General features: G+C 33.2%; 2 protein-coding genes across 2 annotated transcripts; one reads left to right on the top strand and one right to left on the bottom strand.

Moving 5' to 3' along the window:
* Positions 1-205: 205 nt before the first annotated feature.
* Positions 206-1627, bottom strand: LOC137721402 (ethylene-responsive transcription factor 2-like). The gene has a single exon (XM_068460496.2). The coding sequence runs from the start codon at positions 1372-1374 to the stop codon at positions 370-372; it is 1005 nt and encodes a 334-aa protein (XP_068316597.2). The 5' UTR covers positions 1375-1627; the 3' UTR covers positions 206-369.
* A 13729-nt stretch (positions 1628-15356) lies between these two features.
* Positions 15357-16047, top strand: LOC137721171 (oleosin 1). The gene is given in 1 exon segment (XM_068460279.2): positions 15357-16047. A coding segment is annotated over 1 exon segment (453 nt). The 5' UTR covers positions 15357-15460; the 3' UTR covers positions 15914-16047.
* Positions 16048-21393: the final 5346 nt, after the last annotated feature.

The raw sequence follows: 21393 nt of genomic DNA on the forward strand, positions 1-21393 counted from the left end.
GTTATTGCCATCATTTCTTGGTGATGATGGGATTCAGAATGCACACAAAAATATTACAATGACTCCTCATCAACTTTTTTTTTTTTTTTTTTTTTTTTAATTTATCATGAATAGTTACTGTTTGGCGTTGCTATTAATTTTACGTCTGTCAAATTATTCCTCAGTTGTTTCAATAATTTGTTCTACATTAGTCATTGCATTGCAATTTCAATGACCAATCTCGCACACACAGTAAATTAATTAACAGAATAAACAAGCGCGTGATTTAGTGATTTGCAATTGTAATTAATGATCAATCGATCGTTGTAGTAACAATTGCAAGTCCGCATTAACCACCATATATATTACATTTAAGGTCACAGATGATGATTAGCTAACCAATAGTTGCTCGCCAAGTGGCAGCATATATGAGGTATTATTCTTTTGCCTTGTGTGACACACATTTGCTTGATCATCATGATCTGCTGACGAGGAGACCGACTTGTCTAATTTGAACCTCTTGGTGGCCGCCGTTGGCGTCGCTGAAGAAGAAGAAGAAGTGCTACTGCTGGCGGCGGCCTCTTGCTCTGGCTCTTTTCGCTTGCCGGTGACTCGAACAGGCGGAGGCTCATTCAACCCAATCCGGTGAGGAAAATTGAGCAGAGCCTTGGAGCCACGAATGCGAAAGGCAGCGCGGTCGTAAGCCAAAGCAGCTTCCTCGGAAGTCTCGTAGGTACCAAGCCACACTCTGGCCCCATTCTTAGCCGGGTCACGAATCTCTGCCGCGAATTTCCCCCACGGCCTCTGCCTCACCCCTCGATAATGCTTCCCTCTCGCCACCCCCGACTTTTGTAATTTCGGGACATTCACATTCACTTCCTCTTGTTCAGCTACTGCATCTCCTACTTGTACTTGATTTTGATCACGATCGTCATGATCCAACGGAGGAATATCAGTATCAGGTGGGAGTACTGGGGTTTGTGAGGGTTTGTTTCCATTAATGGAAACATCAAAATCGTGGGGTTGAGATTGAGTGAAAAGATCAGGTGGCAGCTGATCATGATATTGATCAAAAAGATGATCAAGATCATACGCTTGTTCGGGTTTGATGCATTCCAAGGTGTGGTCGGGAGACCAGCCGATGCTAAAAGCGTCTGAGTTGTAGTTGATCATGTCCTCCCAATCGTCGACTTGGAAGGGAAAAGTGTGGTCGGGAGACCATCCGAGGCTAAAAGCATCACGAAGGGAGTTGTAGACGATCATGTCCTCAGAATCGTCGACTTGGAAGGGTAAATTTCCCCATTGTTCTGTTAAGCACGGCATCACATGTGGACTGCTAATATTACTCATCGTCAATGAGCAGCAGCTTGTGTAGTGCTGAGCTTGTTCTTCCATCTTTGCTTGTTAGCAGTATCCTTAATTTGGATGACTTTGGCTAACGAAAACAGAAATGAGAGAGAGGGAGGAAGAGAGAGAGAGAGAGAGAGTGGAATTGAGAAGTTGAAGAAAGAGTGGAATTGAGAAGTTGATTCACGAATTATGGAAGCGAAGGTATGAAGGGGTATATATAGAAGTCGGGGAGGCAAAGATATTTTGGTATCCGAAGACATTGTGTTAGAATTTCAATCAATTAATATGTGTATTTATTTTTTTATTAACACACTTAAAACTAGGATATACAACCATGTCACTCTTTACCATATTATAAGGAAATTGTTATTAGTACTTCAAAAATCTTATTTGGTACTCCAAGCTTTCTATAATTATAAAGAAAAATACACTTGTAAGGAGTATAAAATGAGATTTTTGAAATGCTAATAACAATTTCTTATTATAAAACGTAAAAATAAACTTCATATAGTGAGTGATCGAGTGCAAATTTGTCAACGAAAAAGACTCAGATAAATATCTTTTTTCTGACCAAAAAAACCAAATAAATATCTTTTTTCTATTTTCTGATTCTTCATGAGGTACATGATCAACTAAAAATTTGTCAACAGAAAGACTCAGATAAATATCTGTTTTCTTACCAAAAAAAAAAAAAGTATCTTTTTCTATTTTCTTAATGATTGTCTTTTAGAAAATACTTTTCGAAAACCTCTGCGAATTTTCTGCCTTTCCTTTTCTCTCTTTTCTGACATAATATGAAAGGAAATTGCAAAGTCACAAGTGGCCAAATTGGTTGGGGGGGTTTCTTCTGTCACGTGTGCCATTGGGGCTGCCGGTTTCTATATACACACTGATGTCAAGGTGCCTTCCGTAGGCGGTGCGCTAGGTCTGTGTACGGTGAGAACAACTCATGTTTAGTCTTTATCTGTAGTTAGTCTCTGCATGCGTTGTGAAACTGAGAACTAACTGTAGAGACACACTATTAGACACGTATTGTCCTAAGAAAAAATTACTCACGGATTTAACAGTTGATCATAACCTGTATGCATCTGTGAGATCACCGTGTTAACCGAAAATCTTTTCTCTTTATTTCTCTTTTGAACTTTTAATGTGTTTGTAATTCTAGGATTGCAATGTTCTATAATGGATAATATAAAATTGATGATCTTGCAACTTACATCATGAAGAACAACTAGTCAAATTGCAAAGTGCATAATACAAAATTATGGGTGAAAGGAGACAAAATCTTCAGTGTAACCGTGATGAGAAAATTAGTAAGAGACTAATATCCTTTCGTCTAATACAATAAAATCTCTAAGGCTCTTTTTAATGCATCAGAATTTTTAGAATTCATATTTGACTTGAATATAACTCTAGAGTTAAAAGTGAGACTTATTTAACTCTAAAATTGGTTTAAGGCATCTAAGTTAAAAGTTAAAAATCAAATTTAACTTCGTATACACTGAAAATATTATACCTTGTCGTTGAAGTGGAGATAACCTAGTAAAAAGGACCTTAGCTAACTTAGTTCCGCCCATAGATGACATATATTTATGCAACAATACCTCATTTCTTTTTTGTGTTGTTGAGATTAATATCTACCCATATCTTGCTAGAATATATACATATATTATATATATGCTAAAACTAGGGTTGCTTATTTAAATTTAATATAACTTTGTCTCCTTTCACTTAATTAATCAAATATACTACAATTTACTTGTCTTTTTCTGTTAAAAGCTCTTTTGTATTGTTTTAATTGTTTTTGTAATTTTACTTAATTTAGATATATGGTTTTATTAAAATTTTGAGAAATAACGAACGTAACCACCCATAATCTTACCACATGATTTTTTTTTTTTTTTTTTTTTTTTGAAATTCTAATGAGAGAAAAGTAATTTGAATATTTAACGAGTGATCAGACAAAAGATTGTCTGAATAAATAAATAAATATGATTAGATTTGTCTCATTGGGCTAATCCCAAAAAGAGGATAATTCAGAGGCCTAATGAACAGAAGAGGCCCGTGACCGCACCAACCTGAAATATAGTTCATTGCAAAGTGTGACTGGAACATGAAGATATGTGTTATTATACAGATACTAAAATATGTGTTAAAAAATTAATAATTTAAAAAATAAAATTTTCTATCACTTATATAAAATCAAGTGGTGTACCATTTGTGATCCGATCACAATGAAAAATTTCTTCATTGCAACAACTTGTTTGCTGAATCATTCCACTCTTACGGATGACTGTGCAACTCAAATTAAGATTTAGGAGGATTTTAAAAGATTGTAGAATCATGGTGTAGTTAATTATAATCTTATAGGAGAATTTTAAAAGATTTTGAAATTATAGTGTAGTTAAAGTAGAGTTTAACATGATTTAAAAGCATGCATCGAAATCCATGTGTAATCAACTAGGCTTTTAAAAAACTTTTAATAAGTGAATACAAATATATAGGTATTCAAAAAGTCATACATTTTAAAAGATTTATTTGAATTAAGGATTTTGTAGAATTGAGAGTATTGATATGCATAGAAAAGGCAATAGAGAATCTCACCTCCACGCCTGGGATTTCATTTCAAGCGGCTGCTCTCTTTCCACGTTAACTTTATCCGACCCACCCTCTCTCATCCCTCTAGTCCCTCTTCTACTATTGTATATTCAATCTTCGTCATCACCACCTTGTATATTCAATTCGACATCACCTTTGAGTTGTAAGATCCACTAGAATCAGGAAGACGACCAAATTCAAATTGCTTCGACATCATCTTTGAGTTCGAAGGTCTGGGCAAAGTTCTTCATTACTTTTTAGAAAGTGTTATTGGCACTCTAAAAATCTCATTCTACACCCTCATAAGTGTATTTTTCTTTCCAAATATAGAAAGGTTGGAGCGTAGAATGAGATTTTTGGAGTGCCAATAACAATTCCCTACTTTTTTTTACAGTTTTTTATTTTAATCCTATTTTCTATTTAAAACTATATTTTTTTAAATGACAAGAAAGTTCTCAAAATCCTTTCAAATCTTTAATCAAAATCCATAATAATCCTTAAAAATCTATTTGAATGTTGTACAGATTCTACAATCGTATAAAATCTATTACTTTAAAAAGTCTTTTAAAATTTTCTAAAATTTTTATTTGACCATCAAATCTATTAGTTTAAAAAGCTGTAATGTTCAATTGTGACGTTAAAAAAAAGATTAATCTTTCATGTAACTTTTATTTGAATTCTTTTATTATTTTTATTTGGTAAAATAATTTTTTTTATTATTTATGTATGAAGGTGGACGTAATTTTCAAAATCACGGATGCTGATGTATTTCTAATACCTGAAAGAGTTTACTGAAAAGACGTCACTTTTCACAAGGTGTAAGTGAAATGAACTCTTTTGAAAAATCATGTACGGTGATGATTTCCTTTCAAAAGCTCTATATTTTAATGCATGTATATGAAAAAGTCAATAATTAAAACCTTTAAGTTAAAGGCAAGGAAGGTTGATTTCACCGATCATTCTTACTAGAGGCTTCAAAACCTCAGTTTACCGTACAACAACATTATTGAAGATAAGAAAAAGTACACCTAAAGCTAGTCCTTTGATATCACTATCGAACAGTGGCTCGATTGAGCAGTATAGATACCCATAGTTTTTTTTTTTTTTTTTTTTGTTGGCTAATTAAACTTGAGAAATGACAAGTTGTGGTTTGCGGTATACGTATTATAGGTTGGCTAAGCTACTAATTCGGAGGATTGGGACATGCTTAATGTGATTTTAGAATGAGGTGACTTTATATTTTTGACTCTTTTGATTTATTCATACAACTAATTAATTTAATGCAGCATACTTAGTTACAATTTCATGCTTCACGACTCAACGAGTTAATTATAGTTGTGACAGAAATTGTTGCTGATTGTATATTAAATAATAATAAAGAAAATTTGAAGGCAGCCAAAAATTTTTGCTGAGATATCCCACCCAACGGTTGCTAACTGTATATGAAATAATAATTATAAAAAATATATATATATATGTGAAGCCACAAACAAATGGGGGCGATTTTTTTTTTTTTTTATTTGCCGCATTTAGAATTAGATGCCTCATTGTGCTATTTGTTAGATTAAACATCTATAGCTTTTAGATTTTTTATTAAACATTTTCCTACATTTTAGATGCCACATGTATTATAAGTAATTTTATTAATTCAAAATTACACGATTTTAATTAATAATTATTATATTAATATTCCAAATCTCCTAGAATCTAGCAGACATATGTTTTAAAAATCTAAGAACTATTCAAATTTTATCTATTTCTACTTCTAACGTGATATATACATCTGCCATCTTCTTCCACGACCATTCAACAATCTTTTCGTGCCATTCTTTACTCAGGTCAATTGACACTTTTCCGTTCTCCCTCGTCGTTGTATTCATTTCCTTTGTATTTTCATTTTATGCACCTCTTGATTTGAGTATCCATACCATGGTACATTTGGAAAATAGATTCTAGTGGTAGATGGTACTAGGTACGTTTCAATTTAGCAATGTACATTTGAGGATCCTTACCATAGTACATTTGGAAAATAGAGTCTAATGGTAGATGTTAAAAGGTATGTTTCAATTTGGCATTGGTACATTTCTACCCAATATGTTGGTACGTTTCAATTTGGCATGGGTACATTTTTATCAATAGCGGGACATTTCAATTTGGCATTGGTATGTTTTAAGCCAATATTGATATGTTTCAAATTGGTATGGATACATTTATATCAGTATCAGTACGTTTCAAATTGGCATTGGTATGTCTCAAGCCAATATTGGTACGTTTCAACATGACATGGGTACAATTCAAATTAGGCATATGGATAGACGGAGAAACACACATTAACCATATATGCAATCCTCTTCTTAATGGAACCTCCTCTTTGTTCCTCATGAATCCGTTTTGAGAGACTCCTTATTTGGGAAAAAGAATCAAGATGTTTTTTTTTTCTTCCAAAGAATCAAGATGTTTGTAGTGTTCAAATGGCATAGTAATCGTAAAGATACAACATACAAAGCAAGAGTTCTTCTTTTAGCACTAAAATGAACCAATGATGGATTCTTCTCCATTAGAAAATCCTTAATGCTCTACTTGAACCAATATTCTTATGGTTACACCATTCCTTAAAGCAGCATAACTAATTATTAGGTATACTTGTTGAACCATGAAACGTACCTCAAGTTCTGCAAATCTATGCCGGAGATAACCAGCATGAGGTACAGATAATATACAAGTCAAAGTGAGCTGCAACACACAAAAAAATTAAAAATTAAAAATTAAAAAATTAAAAAATTAAAAAAAATGTTCAAAATTCAAAATCCAGGAGATAATATTGATGATTTAATAGTTAATATCCATTAATAATCCCTTAAAAAGGGACAGATAATTTTGAGGATTTAATAGTTAATAGCATTAATATATCCCTTAAAAAGGGGCATAAATTCTGACACGTAAAAAAAACTTGCATCAACTCAAAAAATAAAGTGGGAAATCAACATATAATATTTTTCACTTAAAAGAAATAAACTAATGATATGTAAATAAAAACTTTTAAAAATGCTTAGGTGGCTATTAGTCTAGACGTTTTGATCAAATCTTTAAAAGACATAAAAGTTTAATTAAAAAAATGTTAAAAAAGAGTGGGGCATTCTAAATTCCCCTTTTTTTTTTCCGAGATGTCCCACCCAACCGTTGCTAATTGTACATGAAAGAATAATTATAAAAAAAATGTGAAGCCACAAATTTTGAGAGAAATCCCACCCAGCTCTGTTGCTAATTGTATACGAAATAGTATAATATATAAGAAAAATGTGAACCCACATACAAATTGGGATCAAATTTTGCCTTTTGCATCCCAACCAACCCTCATGCATCGCTGTCTCTGCGTCCGCCACTCACTCATGTATCCCTTCCCAGTTCCAAGCTTTTCAAATTTGTCCATTTCTTTTTCGTTTGTCCATTTAGGTACAAGCGAGTTTCCTACTTTTTAATTTTTAAATTGGTGTAGCTAAATTACTCTTATTATTATTAAATTTAACATGTGTTCTTAAATTAATTCAATCTCGAATTTCTTAATTACAACCATTAACATAGTCGTGGTATAAACTATTAGTAATCTTAATTGAATCATTAGGTTGGACCTTGCATATAATATAGTATAGTTGGAAGAGCAAGTAAGCAAAATAAGGACATATGGTAGGTGAAGGTACTCTGACTTGCTAATTTTTCAATTTGTTACGCTTTGGCTAGTGATGATTTTGGAGTACGGTTTAGCATCTTTCTACGACTAAAAGAGAAAACTTATAAACAACTCTCTTTGCGATTTCTAACCGTCTATCATCATACACCAATTTAAGTATCATTGTTTCAGATAAAGTATAAACATGATGAATTCCTCGAACATTGTTGAATTATTTTCACATCAAAATGAAAGACGTCAATTTCATATCTATTGTTTGATTCTTTCTATATCATTTTCCAATCCTTAATAGTCTTCTTAATTAGTTTAATATTCCAGCATATTGTGCAAAGTATTCGTCAATATACTGGGGCTATCTAAAGAAAGTGAAATCAATTAATTAAGGTTTATATGCCCCAAATTTCTAGGTTGGAAGACTTCATACACCTTTGAATGTTTGACCTTGATGTTGCTGGTCGCCCATAAATGAATGCAAGCCTCCCAACTAAATCAGAAATGAGGAAAAACTTAAGCATATGAAAAGGATTTGATACTGGTCTGATGCCCAGTTCACACCTTAAAATCATATTGTATTCTGCGGTTTAATCAGAGAATGTTACTGTCAGTGTATATTGGTTTACTTTGGAGATTATGAAGTTGACGTGCATATATATTATATTGAAGTTTGGTAGAATATAAACATGCAGCTAAAATTCCTAGCTAGTAATTAATTATTTTATCAATGACTTATTTGATAGAAAAAACAAAACAGAGTAAAGGCTTTTTTTTTTGGTTTTTTTTTGGTAATCAGAATAAAAAAAAATTTCATATGGAAGCAATTTGAACTTTTTAAATGTATATTTACAAGGACTAAACCCTTTAAAATGACTGAAAGCGTTTTTGGTGGAAATGTTTTTTAAACTAATCATTAGTAAAAATCCAAGTGGATCATGAAAAATAACTTTAAGTGGTTCCTGTAATAAGCACATATATGATGTTTCTTCTAAAAAGTGCTTAAAGTGCTTTTGGAACTCAAATTCAATTTCACAAAAAGTGTTTTTAGTCAATATAAAAATACTTTCAAACAAGCCCATAATCTTTCTTGTGTTACTGGAGAAAAAGTTCTTGCAACATAAATGCTCATGCGACAACAAAATATGAAATTAACGTGTGTGATCATGTGACTTGAATTGAAGAGGAACCAAGTGACCGTGACGGAGCCATAAATCTAGGCTAACGGGGCCATTAAGTGATTAATGAGAGAAAAAAAAAAAAATTCTTTGTATTGCATGGAAATTTTTATTCAACTAAAAGTGATGGAACTTTAAATATTTATGAAAGCCTTACTATTGAAGATAATAATTAATATCATTAGAACATGTTTATGAGCTTTAATAAAAATAAGAAACACGATTAACACATTAGATTTGAACAAAAGTTCATAGGCATGGCTCAAAACTGGTATTATACAAGGGATTTTTCTTACAACATAATCTAATCTTCCTTTAGTCCGTACACTCCTTGTTTTATATAATTGAACAAAACAGAGGGGTTTGGTTTTATATAGCGACACATAATGTAATTTATCTTTACTAATTAATAAGATATTCATTGTCAATCAAAATTCTATGAAATTATCAGTTTAATCCTTCAATTAAAACAGAACATGAATAAGAAAATGGGGTAGAAATGTAATTTCACATAACCAAATTTTGCTGTTTGTTTTCAAAGCCTCATTTACATATAATCCTAACATATCTCTAATTAAAAAACAAAAAAAATAAAAAATAAAAAAATAAAAAACTTCCCACTCCCACATTGTCTATCACTTTCTTCCTTTCTATTTAAAAAACAAAAATAACAAATTTTCTCACACACTTTGTGTGTGCCCATATGCTAGTTATTTATTATAGCGACACTAACATATATAATGCAAGCAAAATGAGGAAATTGTTGGAAGATCACTGGAGGAATCTTTTTGGCTAAACTATTTGCACGAGAATAATTTACTTCTTAATTTCGGTTTATGTTTTTCCCCTGCTTTACTTTCCTTATTTCTAACTAGCATATGGGCACACACAAAGTGTGTGAGAAATTTTTTTATTTTTGTTTTTGAAATAGAAGGAGAGAGGAAGAGAGTGATAGAGAATATGGTAGTGGGAAGTTTTTTTTATTTTTTTAATTAGAGATATGTTAGGATTACATGTAGATGAGGCTTTGAAAAAAAAAAAACAGCAAAATTTGGTTTTGTGAAATTACATTTATGCCCCATATTTCTTATTCATGTACTATTTTAATTGAAGGGTTAAACTGGTAATTTCATAGGATTTTGGTTAATAATGAATGTTTTATTAATTAGTAGAGATTATATTCCCTTTAGGAAACATGTTATTGTTATATATACTAGCCAATGAGCACACACTGTGTGTGTGAACAATTTCATTTTGTTTTTTGTTTTTTGTTTTTTATTAAGGAGTGTGATTAGTATTTTCAATTTTAAAAAGAGTATGAAAAAATGATGATGATATAATTTCTCTTAATAAATGCATATTTTATCTTAATATTATATAATTACTGTTTTTTGTCCTCCTCATGTAAATATTATATATCAAAAGTGAGGGTAAAATAGGAAAAATAAGGATATGATGGTCATTTTGTTAAAAAGAAAAAGAAAAAAAAGAAGGTAAAATAGGAAAAATAGGGATATGATTGGCATTTTGCCAAAAGGTACAAAATTACTATTTTACCCTCCTCATGTCAATATTGTGTATTCAAAAGTGAGGGCAAAATTGGAAACACAATTTGGTACACCAAGTGATTGAATACTTGAATTTTTTTTTTTCAATTACATCTATTATCATACTTAGTATATCAAATTGTGTTCTCGACAGATTGAAAAATTTCTTGATATGTGCAACTCGTTGAAAAGCTCCAGGATTTTATTCAAAGAACAAACTTTCTTGTTATTTTATGATGAATGAGGATCCTCTCCGAATCCTCTTTGTGAGGATTCCGGAGATTCTCTAATCATGTTCATTCATCATACATCATGCAGTCAGAAATCACTTTAAATTTTATATTTAAAATTGAATACAAATAGTATATGACGAAAGCTGACAACATGATTTATGACGAACAGACACGATTAAAGGATCCTTAAATCCTCACAAAAAGGATCCGGAGAGGATCCTCATTCTTTTATGACAGTCTCGTGTGTAATAATTTTCAACAAATTATAATGATATTTATGCCTTTATATATCCAAAATAGCATTTGTTATAAATCTATACGTAACTATTTGTCAATTAGGAGAGATTTTTTAGTGTGACCGTCACACGAGTTGGTACATCACGTGTTTCTATATAAATGATGAATTATATGTGTTAAAAAGTTAATAACTTAAAAATTAAAAAATTTCACCACTTATATAAAAACCGTGTTCCCATTACAACTAAAAATTTCTCGTCAATTAGTGGCTAGCTGAGTGGGGCGTCCATTTGGAAACAGACTCAAATCATTAAGCACATTAATTTTATCCTTGAATGTGTGACACATTGCACAGTGTCGCCACTAGTTGGATAGTAAAATGATATGCATAACGATTCACTATTGCATGCAACACATTTCAATGCATCATTTATTAGGGTCGGATAAGCATCTTTTCGATTTGATAAAATAGAAATGCTAAAGAGACTTTCTTAACATTCTAAATTTTTTTTAGACTTTTTACCACGTTATATTTTTTTACATAATATTTTATAATATTAATATAAAAATTAACGTTAAATTATTAGGTAACAAAAATTTATAGATAATCTCACTTTTGAGAAGTATTTGCGGTGCTACGAAAGGATAGGAGCTTTATCTCTGATTATTCATCCGAGTTAGACGATTAGGGGGTTGGTGAATCCGATTTCAAGTTGGCCATCATTACAAATTAACACCACTTAGTTAATTAATTCAAACTGATTAGCGAAATTCAGTTGAACTTCGTCCATTCGACGGAGCTTAACTGATTATGCATATCTTCTTCAGGCACCAATGCATGCAAACCACACGTAGATTAAGGACTTTTTGATGAAAGAAATTTATAATCATTGTGGTTCTAAGCCTAACCTTGGAAAAGAAGAGATAATATTGTTGCTAAAAAATATCAAAATTCAACAATACGTCATCACAGAAAAGAGATATCGAGTTAAATATCAAAGTACACAACAAACAAACAAACAAACTGAATATAATAAACTTTATTAAATGAAATTGTCAAGAAGACTACATGAATCAAAGAGATTACATCTTCTACATACCTTTTTTTCTTTTTTTTCTTTTTTTAATAGAAACACAAATCCTATACAACTCAAGCACCACAATAAAGCAAACCGACAACGAAGAAGCGGAAGAGATAAAGGAGTGACGGACAAATTGATACCAGACACAAGCAGATTAAATCCCGAAGGATCGAACTTGGCTCTGATACCAAGTTGAATATCAGAGTTCGCGATGAACAAAATTAACAAGAATATTTTTAAACAATCGAGAATGCTGAAACGGATATAGGATCCCCAAAGGCTACATTGTGACTAACTTAATTAAATAAACTAACACAATCACTACTATATATAGTGAAAATTAAAGCAAAACCCTAATCCTTAACGGACAAGAAACTCTGATTAATATCCTTGGCTCACAAGAAAACCATAAACAGTAATAAAATAATAACTAATTTTCCAACAATATAAAGAATAAATATGATACTTAATATGGGGAAACCTTAACTTAGAGCCAATTCCAACTTTACATTTGCAGAAAACTCGAACACAATGAAATGATCTGAAGATAGTCACAACACACAAATCAACATATGGAACAACCCCTATTCAACCACCAAACTACATGCCTAAGCCACCACCAATACATATATATCGATATGAAAGAAAGCCTTTTAGAGCAGCTCTTACAAATTGAGCAACAGATTAGAGTAATGATGAGAAGACCGGATTTAGTCAATAGAATAGATGTTCAGTATAAAACAAAAATTATTACGACAATTTTAGATCAAATTGAAGAGCTTTCAGAAAATATCGCTTAATGGAAGAATATAAAGAAAATCTTTATCTTAAGAAAGGCAGTAAAGAAACAGAAAATTATTTAGCTAGTAAAGCGGGAAAAACTTTTGAAGAAAGTACATGTAATGGGTATATGATGAAGCTACTAGGATTAACAGGTCAAAGATTAAGAAGTGAATTTGAAAAAGAATATGATAATGTTATAAAATAAGCCTACCCAAAACACAAATTTGGAAGCGCCCAGAAAAATGGGAAGGATAAAGGTGTAACAATTAAATAGCCTGACTTACAAAATAGGTTGGACATTTGAAAAAAAAGGTTTTCGATCATATAATAGCATAAAACAACCAATTCATACTAAAAAAAAAAATCTCTTAAGCGCCTATAAAACACACACCAAATTAAAATGAGTTTCTATCTATGTGGTTCAAATTCAAAACTCTTCACTCTTTCTAATAATAATAATATTTTTTTTATGAGTTTCGTTTACTAAACTTTTCAAGTGAAGGGAATCAAATGCAAATAAGAAAAGAAGAAAGACTCGATCAAAAAGTAAAACAGCTTTAAGCCTTTACCTTTCCTGATCGATATCATTGTGGTGGTTAAGTTCTTCCAAAGTGCTCAGTAAGAAGCTGTCAAGTTCCTCGAGAAAAGTTTTCCACCGAGTGTTCCCATTCAGAAGCATCGATTAACTGCCCTTTACAACTTATAAGGTCGGAGGTGGTTTACAACTAACTTAAGTCTTTCGAAATCTGAAAATGATAGATTGTTGTTGCAAAATCACTAGTAGTCCATTTTTTAAAGAAAAAAAATGAAATATTCTGAAAAAAAATTCTATTCAACACAATAATTATATAAGTTCTCTACTAATTAACCTGTGTCTTTTTTCAAAATTTTTTTTACTGGATTGAATCCTAAATTATTCTTTCTATCACCCACCAAAAACCCTAACCTAAACAAAGAACCAAAATCCTCAACAGATCAATCGCGGTCTTCCTTCATAAGATTAAAGTGTTGCGGATCTTTCAGTTGGAGGCAGATTCTCTGCCCTTCCACTTTCGTGTCTCCCTTGCCCTCTTGTTTTGTGTGTTCACTATTAAGCTACGTTAACATTTTATATTGTTTTTTATAGAGATAACAAGACAAAATTGAATAGTAATATAAAATATTAACGTGGTTTAATCGTGACCACACAAAATAGAAAGACACGAAAAGTGGAAGGGCAGAGAATCTGCTTCCCTTCCAATCTCCAAAGGCCACAATCCAGTGCCAACGAACATCAAGTCATCAAGTAAAATAAATCAATATATCCATGGATTGGCAGGATATCAAGCAACAATCTTGTCCACACCAATCCCCAAAACCAAGTCACTGATCCAATAATTATCATTTGATAGGGAATACCAAGTCGACGTTATCCGGTCAATCTCAAACATGTGGATTCCATTTACCACTTTTGGGATTTTTTGTGGAATCAGAATGAACATATCAAAGAGCAACCCGCAGAGCACGCTTTAAGGGAAAATCCTTTTCCTAAGGATTTGGGGAATCCGTGATTGTGTTCATACATCGTAGAACGTGCGATCAGAAATTATTAAAAATTTAAAATTAAATAAATAGTACCTAATGAAAACTGACCGCACAATGTATCATAATATCACGGAATCCTTCGGATCTCATGAAAATGATTCGAAGTGCTTGTGAATTAGGGTTTATGGGTTGGCAGGTGGGGAGGTTCATGTTTCGGCCATCTATGGGCGTTCGGACAATAATACCAGTAAAAAGTGACAGCCCCAAGCCCTTGGGCATTTATTTTTTATTTTTTATTTTTATGGAGACCAGGACGTGATGGCCTTGCAAATAGTTGATGCAGCGCATCGCCAGAGCTGGCCTTGTATGGAGCAGGTCGACTCCACGCGCAGAGCCTCAAACTCCAAAGGCTTCGGAAGAAGTAAAAAATGAAGAGTATACAGAGGTGAAAATTATTATTTTCGTATAAATGTTATACAATGCAAACAAATGATAGAAATTGAAATTTAAATGTGGTGGTCAGGTTGTTTGTGAATTGATAGGTGTTGGTTTCAAAACTTGGTGTTGGTGTATATTTCTTTCCCTTTTGTTTGTTTCTTATATGGACAAAGAGGTCCTTTAGTTTCCCTACAAGATACTAGCAAATGGGTATATTCTAGTTTTTTAGTTTAACAAACAATATTAGAGGGTGAAGGAGTGGGTAAAACCTCATAATAGACTAACAATAATGTGGTTCAAATTCACTTTTGGCGAGAACTGAATCTAAGATATCTTATTTACAAGTGAAGAAGAATGCCACTAGACTGTAGTACTAAATGTCAGTGATAGTTTTAACTAAACTCACTAAACCTACTATTAGGCTTGGTGATTAATGGACTCATGACCATCATCATCTAATTGGGCTGAAACTGTTTATAGGGTATTGATCAGTTCAGTCCAATAGTTGGGTTGGCCTTCCGCTGAAACTAAATAATGGGTAATCATCAGTTCAGCCCAATAAGACATTTGGCTTTGACTTGGGCTGAGACTAATTAAACTGAAAACAAATTTGAGGTAGCCCAACTTGAAATAAAACATCGATGATGATTGCTGATTCCTAAAATCCCACCCCCCCACCAAAAAAAAAAACCCACCCTCACATAGGCACCCCCTCTTCCCACCACATTTCTTCATACCATTTAAATTATTCTTCAACCCATCACTCTCCCCATACAGATTCTCGTATTCACACTCAAACATTTCCTCGATCCACCCACCTCGGGAAAAAAAAATGGCTGATACACACGGCTACCAGCAATCCCATCATTTCCAGGGCGGTTAACAAGGCATGCAGCATCAGCACCAGAAGTCCTACCAAGTCGCCATGACGACCACCGCTGTGGCCGTCGGTGGTTCCCTTTTCGTGCTCTCTGGGTTGGTCCTTGCTGGCACGGTCATAGCTTTGACCATAGCCACCCCCCTGATGGTCATATTCAGCCCGGTTCTTGTCCCGGCCGTGATCACCCTTTCCCTCATAATAATGGGGTTCTTGACATCCGGTGGGTTTGGTGTGGCTTCGGTGACGGTGTTGACATGGATCTACAGATACGTGACCGGGAAGCAGCTACCTGGCGCGGACCAGCTGGACTCGGCTCGTCACAAACTGGCTGGGAAGGCGAGGGAGATGAAGGACAGGGCCGAGCATGGTCACCAGCATACCTCTGGTCAACATCAGACTCCCTAATCTGTGTACATACCACCATATATATGTGTCCATGCAGTTTGATCCCGTGGTGAGGAGTTTTAAGGTAGATATCGTACGGCTACAATAATAATAAAAATTAGACTTTAACATAAATAGGGCAGTGCATTGATTGTCCTCTGTCTCTGTAATTTCAAGTGTATTTTGTTGTACGAGTGAGTGTGTCTCTGTTTATTTTATTAATTAAATGTATGTCTCTCTTTCTCTGGTAATGAGCTGAATATTTGGGGACTGAGAACTTGTTTAATTTGTGATTTTTAACTTCCTGCAAGAAAAAAAAAAAGGTTTGTGTTTTTAATTATATTTTTCTTTTGACTTTTGCTGGATTCTTGATCATATTTGGTTTGATTCGACTAAGTGATGACGATGATATGCTATGTGGCACTGTGGAGTACGTGTCGCCATGATGGCATCGTCTAAGCGATCGTAATGAAATAGATGCCCCTCCCTAAAGTTTTGTTGGGGTTTTTGAGATTGATCCTTTGAACTTTTTTGTTAGTCTGCAAAAAATCATAGAGATGTGTAAATTTTATTATCAAATTAATACGGTGAAGATGTGTATTGGCAAAAGTGATATGTGCATCTTAAAGATGTGGATGAGTGGATGAACATGTAAATTTACATTTTTGTCTACATTTTCTGATTAATATGGTATTTTGCATTTCCTCAACGGAAGAGCTATTCGTGAAAATAAAATATACATTTTAAAGTATTTTATATCTCCAATTAAAGGTATTACAGAAATGAAATTGTTCAAAAATCTCACTTAGTACTCTAAACTTTCTATAATTAGAAAGTAAAATACACTTGTAAGGAGTATAAAATGAAACTTTTGGAGTGCTAATAACAATTTCCTTGCAGAAGCCATACAAAAGATGAAGGGTTAAAAAAGGTTAAGCGACAACTTTCTGTGTAGGTTTGCAAATGGTAAAAGAATTTGTATTATATAAGATTACTTGTTTCAAAATATTCATGTTGAAAACGGATAAACCAACGATAATAATCGATCCTCTTTTGAAACAAAATTTGACTTATCGAAAAACATGTTTTTCACCATAACTGGATTCAAAATTTTGTTTGCCTAATTCTCATTGCTCGATCGAGACCTCCTCTAGAACGACTTGAGTTATTGAAGCAGTATTGTAGCGGATTTTGTAACCCTTCAGATAGGAATATTCATCTCCTCCGTTACTTTTTGGTCAAGAGAGTCAATACTGGTATTGTCATCCCTTTTGGAATCAGCCAAAAAGATTTGAAGAAGCAGGTTGTAATGGATTCTGTAATCCTTTTGATACCATTTTGTAACCCTTTTGTCACCCCTATCTTAGCCTTCATGTGGCTCTGATTTATTATTTGAAGAAGCAGTATTGTAATGGATTTTTGCAACTCTTTTGATACTCTTAATAAGCTATCGATCTTTTCTCAAAAATAGGTGTATATTTGTTAAGTTTACTCGTACCGTCGAATTTTGTCATTATGATTTCATTTATGCCTTTATATTTGTAATATGTATATATATTTTAGTTGAGGATGTGGGAAACAATATTAGGAGGCTCTTATGACAAGTTATGTCGTTTAGTCCACAGTGTTCACTGAGAAAAAAAAAATCATGGCTCTATCTCGGTCTTAAGTGAGTCTCACCTCTATCACAGATGTCAAATTGCCAACAATACAAACAAGTCTCATCTCTGTTAAAGATATGATATCAAGTATGTTACAAATAGTTTAATTTGAAATGTAGAGGTGACTCGTTGCATTGTATAAAACTTTCTCCAAAATAACCAAAACTAGTTGACAGTGGCACAGGGCTACAATACTTATATATATTTAATACAATGATCATTTTAACCGTCAGATGATGAACGTATTAAATACATATATTACATGAATAATATTTGACCGTCAGATGATTATTGTATTGAGTATATGCATGTGTTGTAGTTAGAGCTTTAAAATTCAATTCTATTACCTTAATTTTGATGATTTTGTTATAATAATTTCCTGCTGCCTAATTGAAATAAGTTATCGTAATCTCCATAGAAATACAAGTAAATCCGACGGTTAATAATTAATATCTTCTACTTTTAGTGAAAAAAATATCAAGCTTGATGGTCTCAGTATAGAAACTCAAGACTTTCTCTGAAAGCTTTTCTTAGAGATTAAGAAAAGTATGTTCTCATTAATTAACAAATTAAGAATACAACCACTAATATATAGCCTTTATCTATTCTCTCTTTCTAACTAACCAAAACAGATTCTCTCTCTACCAAGCCAAAACAAAATAATTTACAACACACCTATAACAAACTAATAACCATATGTTGTTATGACTTGGCATCTTCATCTTTACACCCCCTCAAAGCCAAACTTGGAAGAAAGCAAGATTCCAAGTGAGAGCTTGGATTGTAGAAACTGAAATATTGATTTTGACAAGGACTTTGTATGAATATCAACAATTTGATCCTGACTGCACACATATTGGACTTTGATTAAGTTGGCAAGAACCAATTCCCAGATATAGTGATAATCTATTTCAACATGCTTAGTACGAGCATGAAAAATAGGATTAGAAGCAAGAGATATGGTTGAAATGTTATCACACCAGAGAGTGGGTTTAGCAGTCATGGGAAAACCAAAATCTTTCAACACTTTGCATATCCAAGTAATCTCTGCTGCAGTTTGAGCCAAAGACCTATACTTTACCTCAGTGGATGAACGAGCCACTGTGTTTTGTTTCTTTGCACACCAACTAATCAAGTTAGAACCCAAAAAGACACAAAACCCACTAGTGGATCTTCTATCAAATGTGCAGCCAGCCCAGTCTGCATTCGAGTAGGCAGAAAGATGTAAAGGACTTTGTTTGAACAAAAGACCCTGAGATATAGTGCTCTTGAAGAATCTTAAAATCCTCTTCGTTGCTTGCATATGTTTAACTATTGGGGCATGCATAAACCAGCATACCTGATTTACAGCAAAAGAAATATCAGGTATGGTCCAAGTAAGGTATTGCAGACCACCAACTAAAGATCGATATTCAGTGGGATTAGGTAACAATTCACCATTGTGATCCAACTTTGCAGAACTGAGGGGTGTACAACATGGTTTAGCTCCATCCATATTAGTATTTTGTAAGAGATCAAGTAAGTACTTGCCTTGATGCAGAAAAAGATTGTCTTTGGTTCTGTGAACTTCCAAGCCCAAAAAATAGTGTAAGGGTCTTAGGTCTTTAATTGGAAATAAGGTACTCAACTGTTGAATAAGTTGTTGGCAGAGAGAAGCATTAGGACCACTGATGAGAATATCATCAACATAAACCAGTACAATGACCAAGGTTGGAACTTTAAGAACAAGCAGAGAGGCATCAGAAGATGATTGAGTAAAACCAAGAGATTTGAGAACCTGAAACAACTTATCAAACAATACCCTAGGGGCTTGTTTAAGACCATACAAAGATTTCTTGAGCTTACACACATGATTTGGAAGATATGGATCTTGAAACCCAAGAGGCTGCACCATGAACACTTCTTCTTTTAAATCCCCATGAAGGAAATCATTGCTAATATCTAACTGATTAAGGAACCAGTTGAATTGCACATCAAATGTTAATAAGATTCTAATAGTGACAGGTTTAGCTACAGGGCTAAAAGTTTCTTTATAATCTAAACCTTCTTTTTGATGAAAGCCTTTGGCAACAAGCAGGGTTTGTATCTTTCAATTGAACCATCAGGGTTCTTTTAATTCTAAATACCCATTTGCAGTCAACAACATTCTGAGAGGATGTATGAGGGACAAGAGTCCAAGTACCTGTAGACTGAAGAACATTGAATTCATTTTGCATTGCTAACCTCCAATTTGCATATTTTGAAACTTGCAGATATGTTGTTGGAATCACTTCAATGGAAGAAGGAAGATGATGTTTAGTTGTACTGAATGCTTTTGGTTTATAAATGCCATTCTTAGACCTTGTGATCATGGGGTGTACATTTTGAACTTCTTGCATATGTGGAACTTGTTGCATAGAAAGATGATTAGATTTTGTGGTATCACTTGGCACAATTGAATGAGTGGAGTTAGGTTCAACACAAGCTGGATGAGAAGTTGAAGCACAAGATGGAGCATTAGATGAAATGTATAAAGGTAGAGAAAACTCCAAATCAATAGGCTGAGATGTAGGGGTAGAAACAGAAGACACATGGTGATGAGAATCATGAAAGGGAAATGTAACCTCATCAAAGACTACATGTCTTGAAATATAAACCCTTTGTGTTTCTACATCCAGACATTTATAACCTTTATGTTATAGGCTATATTCCAAGAAAATACATCTTTTACTTTTCCCATTAAGTTTGGAGGACACATAAGGTTTTAACCATGGAAAGCACAAACAACCAAAGACTTTAAGCCTTGAGTAATTTGGAACTGTATGAAATAATAACTCCTAAGGTGATTGTGAAATCCCAAAGATTGGCAATCTGTTAATGAGATATAGTGTAGTTGTGAAGGCTTCAACCCAGTATTGGTGAGGAACATGGGATTAAACTAATAAAGTTCTAGCTGTCTCAACTAGATGACGATATTTCCTTTCCACACAACCATTTTGTTCTGGTGTGTGTGGACAGCTTAATTGATGAAGAATGCCATGAGTTTGAAGATAAGATTTAAAAGATAGACTTGTAAACTCACCCCCTGAATTAGAACGTACAGTTTTGATTGTATTTCCAATTGTGTTTTCTACATAGTTTTTTAAGAGTACAAAAGTATAATACACTTGAGACTTGACCTTTAAAGGAAGCATCCAACTATACTTGCTGAAATCATCAACTATGAGGAGATAGTACTTAAATCCACTCACTGAAGTTACAGGAGCAGGACACCACAAATCACAATGTAACAATTCTAAGTTATGAGTAGTTGATGATGTGGAAGAACCAAAGGGCAACTTGTGATTCTTTGCTATAGCACACTCAGAGCAAAAGAAATCCACAATTGTTGTTCCTTTGACTGCAAGTTTATTAGTAGATAGTAGTCTGCGAAATATAAAGCATGGTACGTCACATGTTATTATACAATTAGATGGACACTTGAAAAAACTAATTTCTCTTCAATTATATAATAACATGTGATATACCGTCCCGTATTTATAGGCACATTGAATTGTTTTTCATTGTTTGGTTACTATCTTTTGGACAGAAAATTACTTAATTATGAAAGATATATATTATTAATTGTCAAGATTTTTCGTTTTTAGTCCACAATAAGATTCTATTCCGAATATTGATATTATAGTAATATCTCTTTTAAATACCAGCAAAAGAAAAAGTATATATCCTTCAGTTGCAATTAATATCAGGTTAACTCGATAATCGTTCAAACCGATTAGCAAGCTATTAATTTAAACATACTTTAAAGTCAAATATCTTAAGAGGAAGACGATTTAGATGTCAGCCTAAAATAGTAGCACC

This window comes from Pyrus communis, chromosome 1 (assembly GCF_041283825.1).
Source record: "Pyrus communis isolate YQ-2024b chromosome 1, ASM4128382v1, whole genome shotgun sequence".
In the NCBI taxonomy this organism is placed as follows: Eukaryota; Viridiplantae; Streptophyta; class Magnoliopsida; order Rosales; family Rosaceae; genus Pyrus; species Pyrus communis.

Bases quoted from the DNA above. Each gene is read 5' to 3' on its own strand.
- LOC137721402 (XM_068460496.2), bottom strand. From the start codon at position 1,374: ATGGAAGAACAAGCTCAGCACTACACAAGCTGCTGCTCATTGACGATG.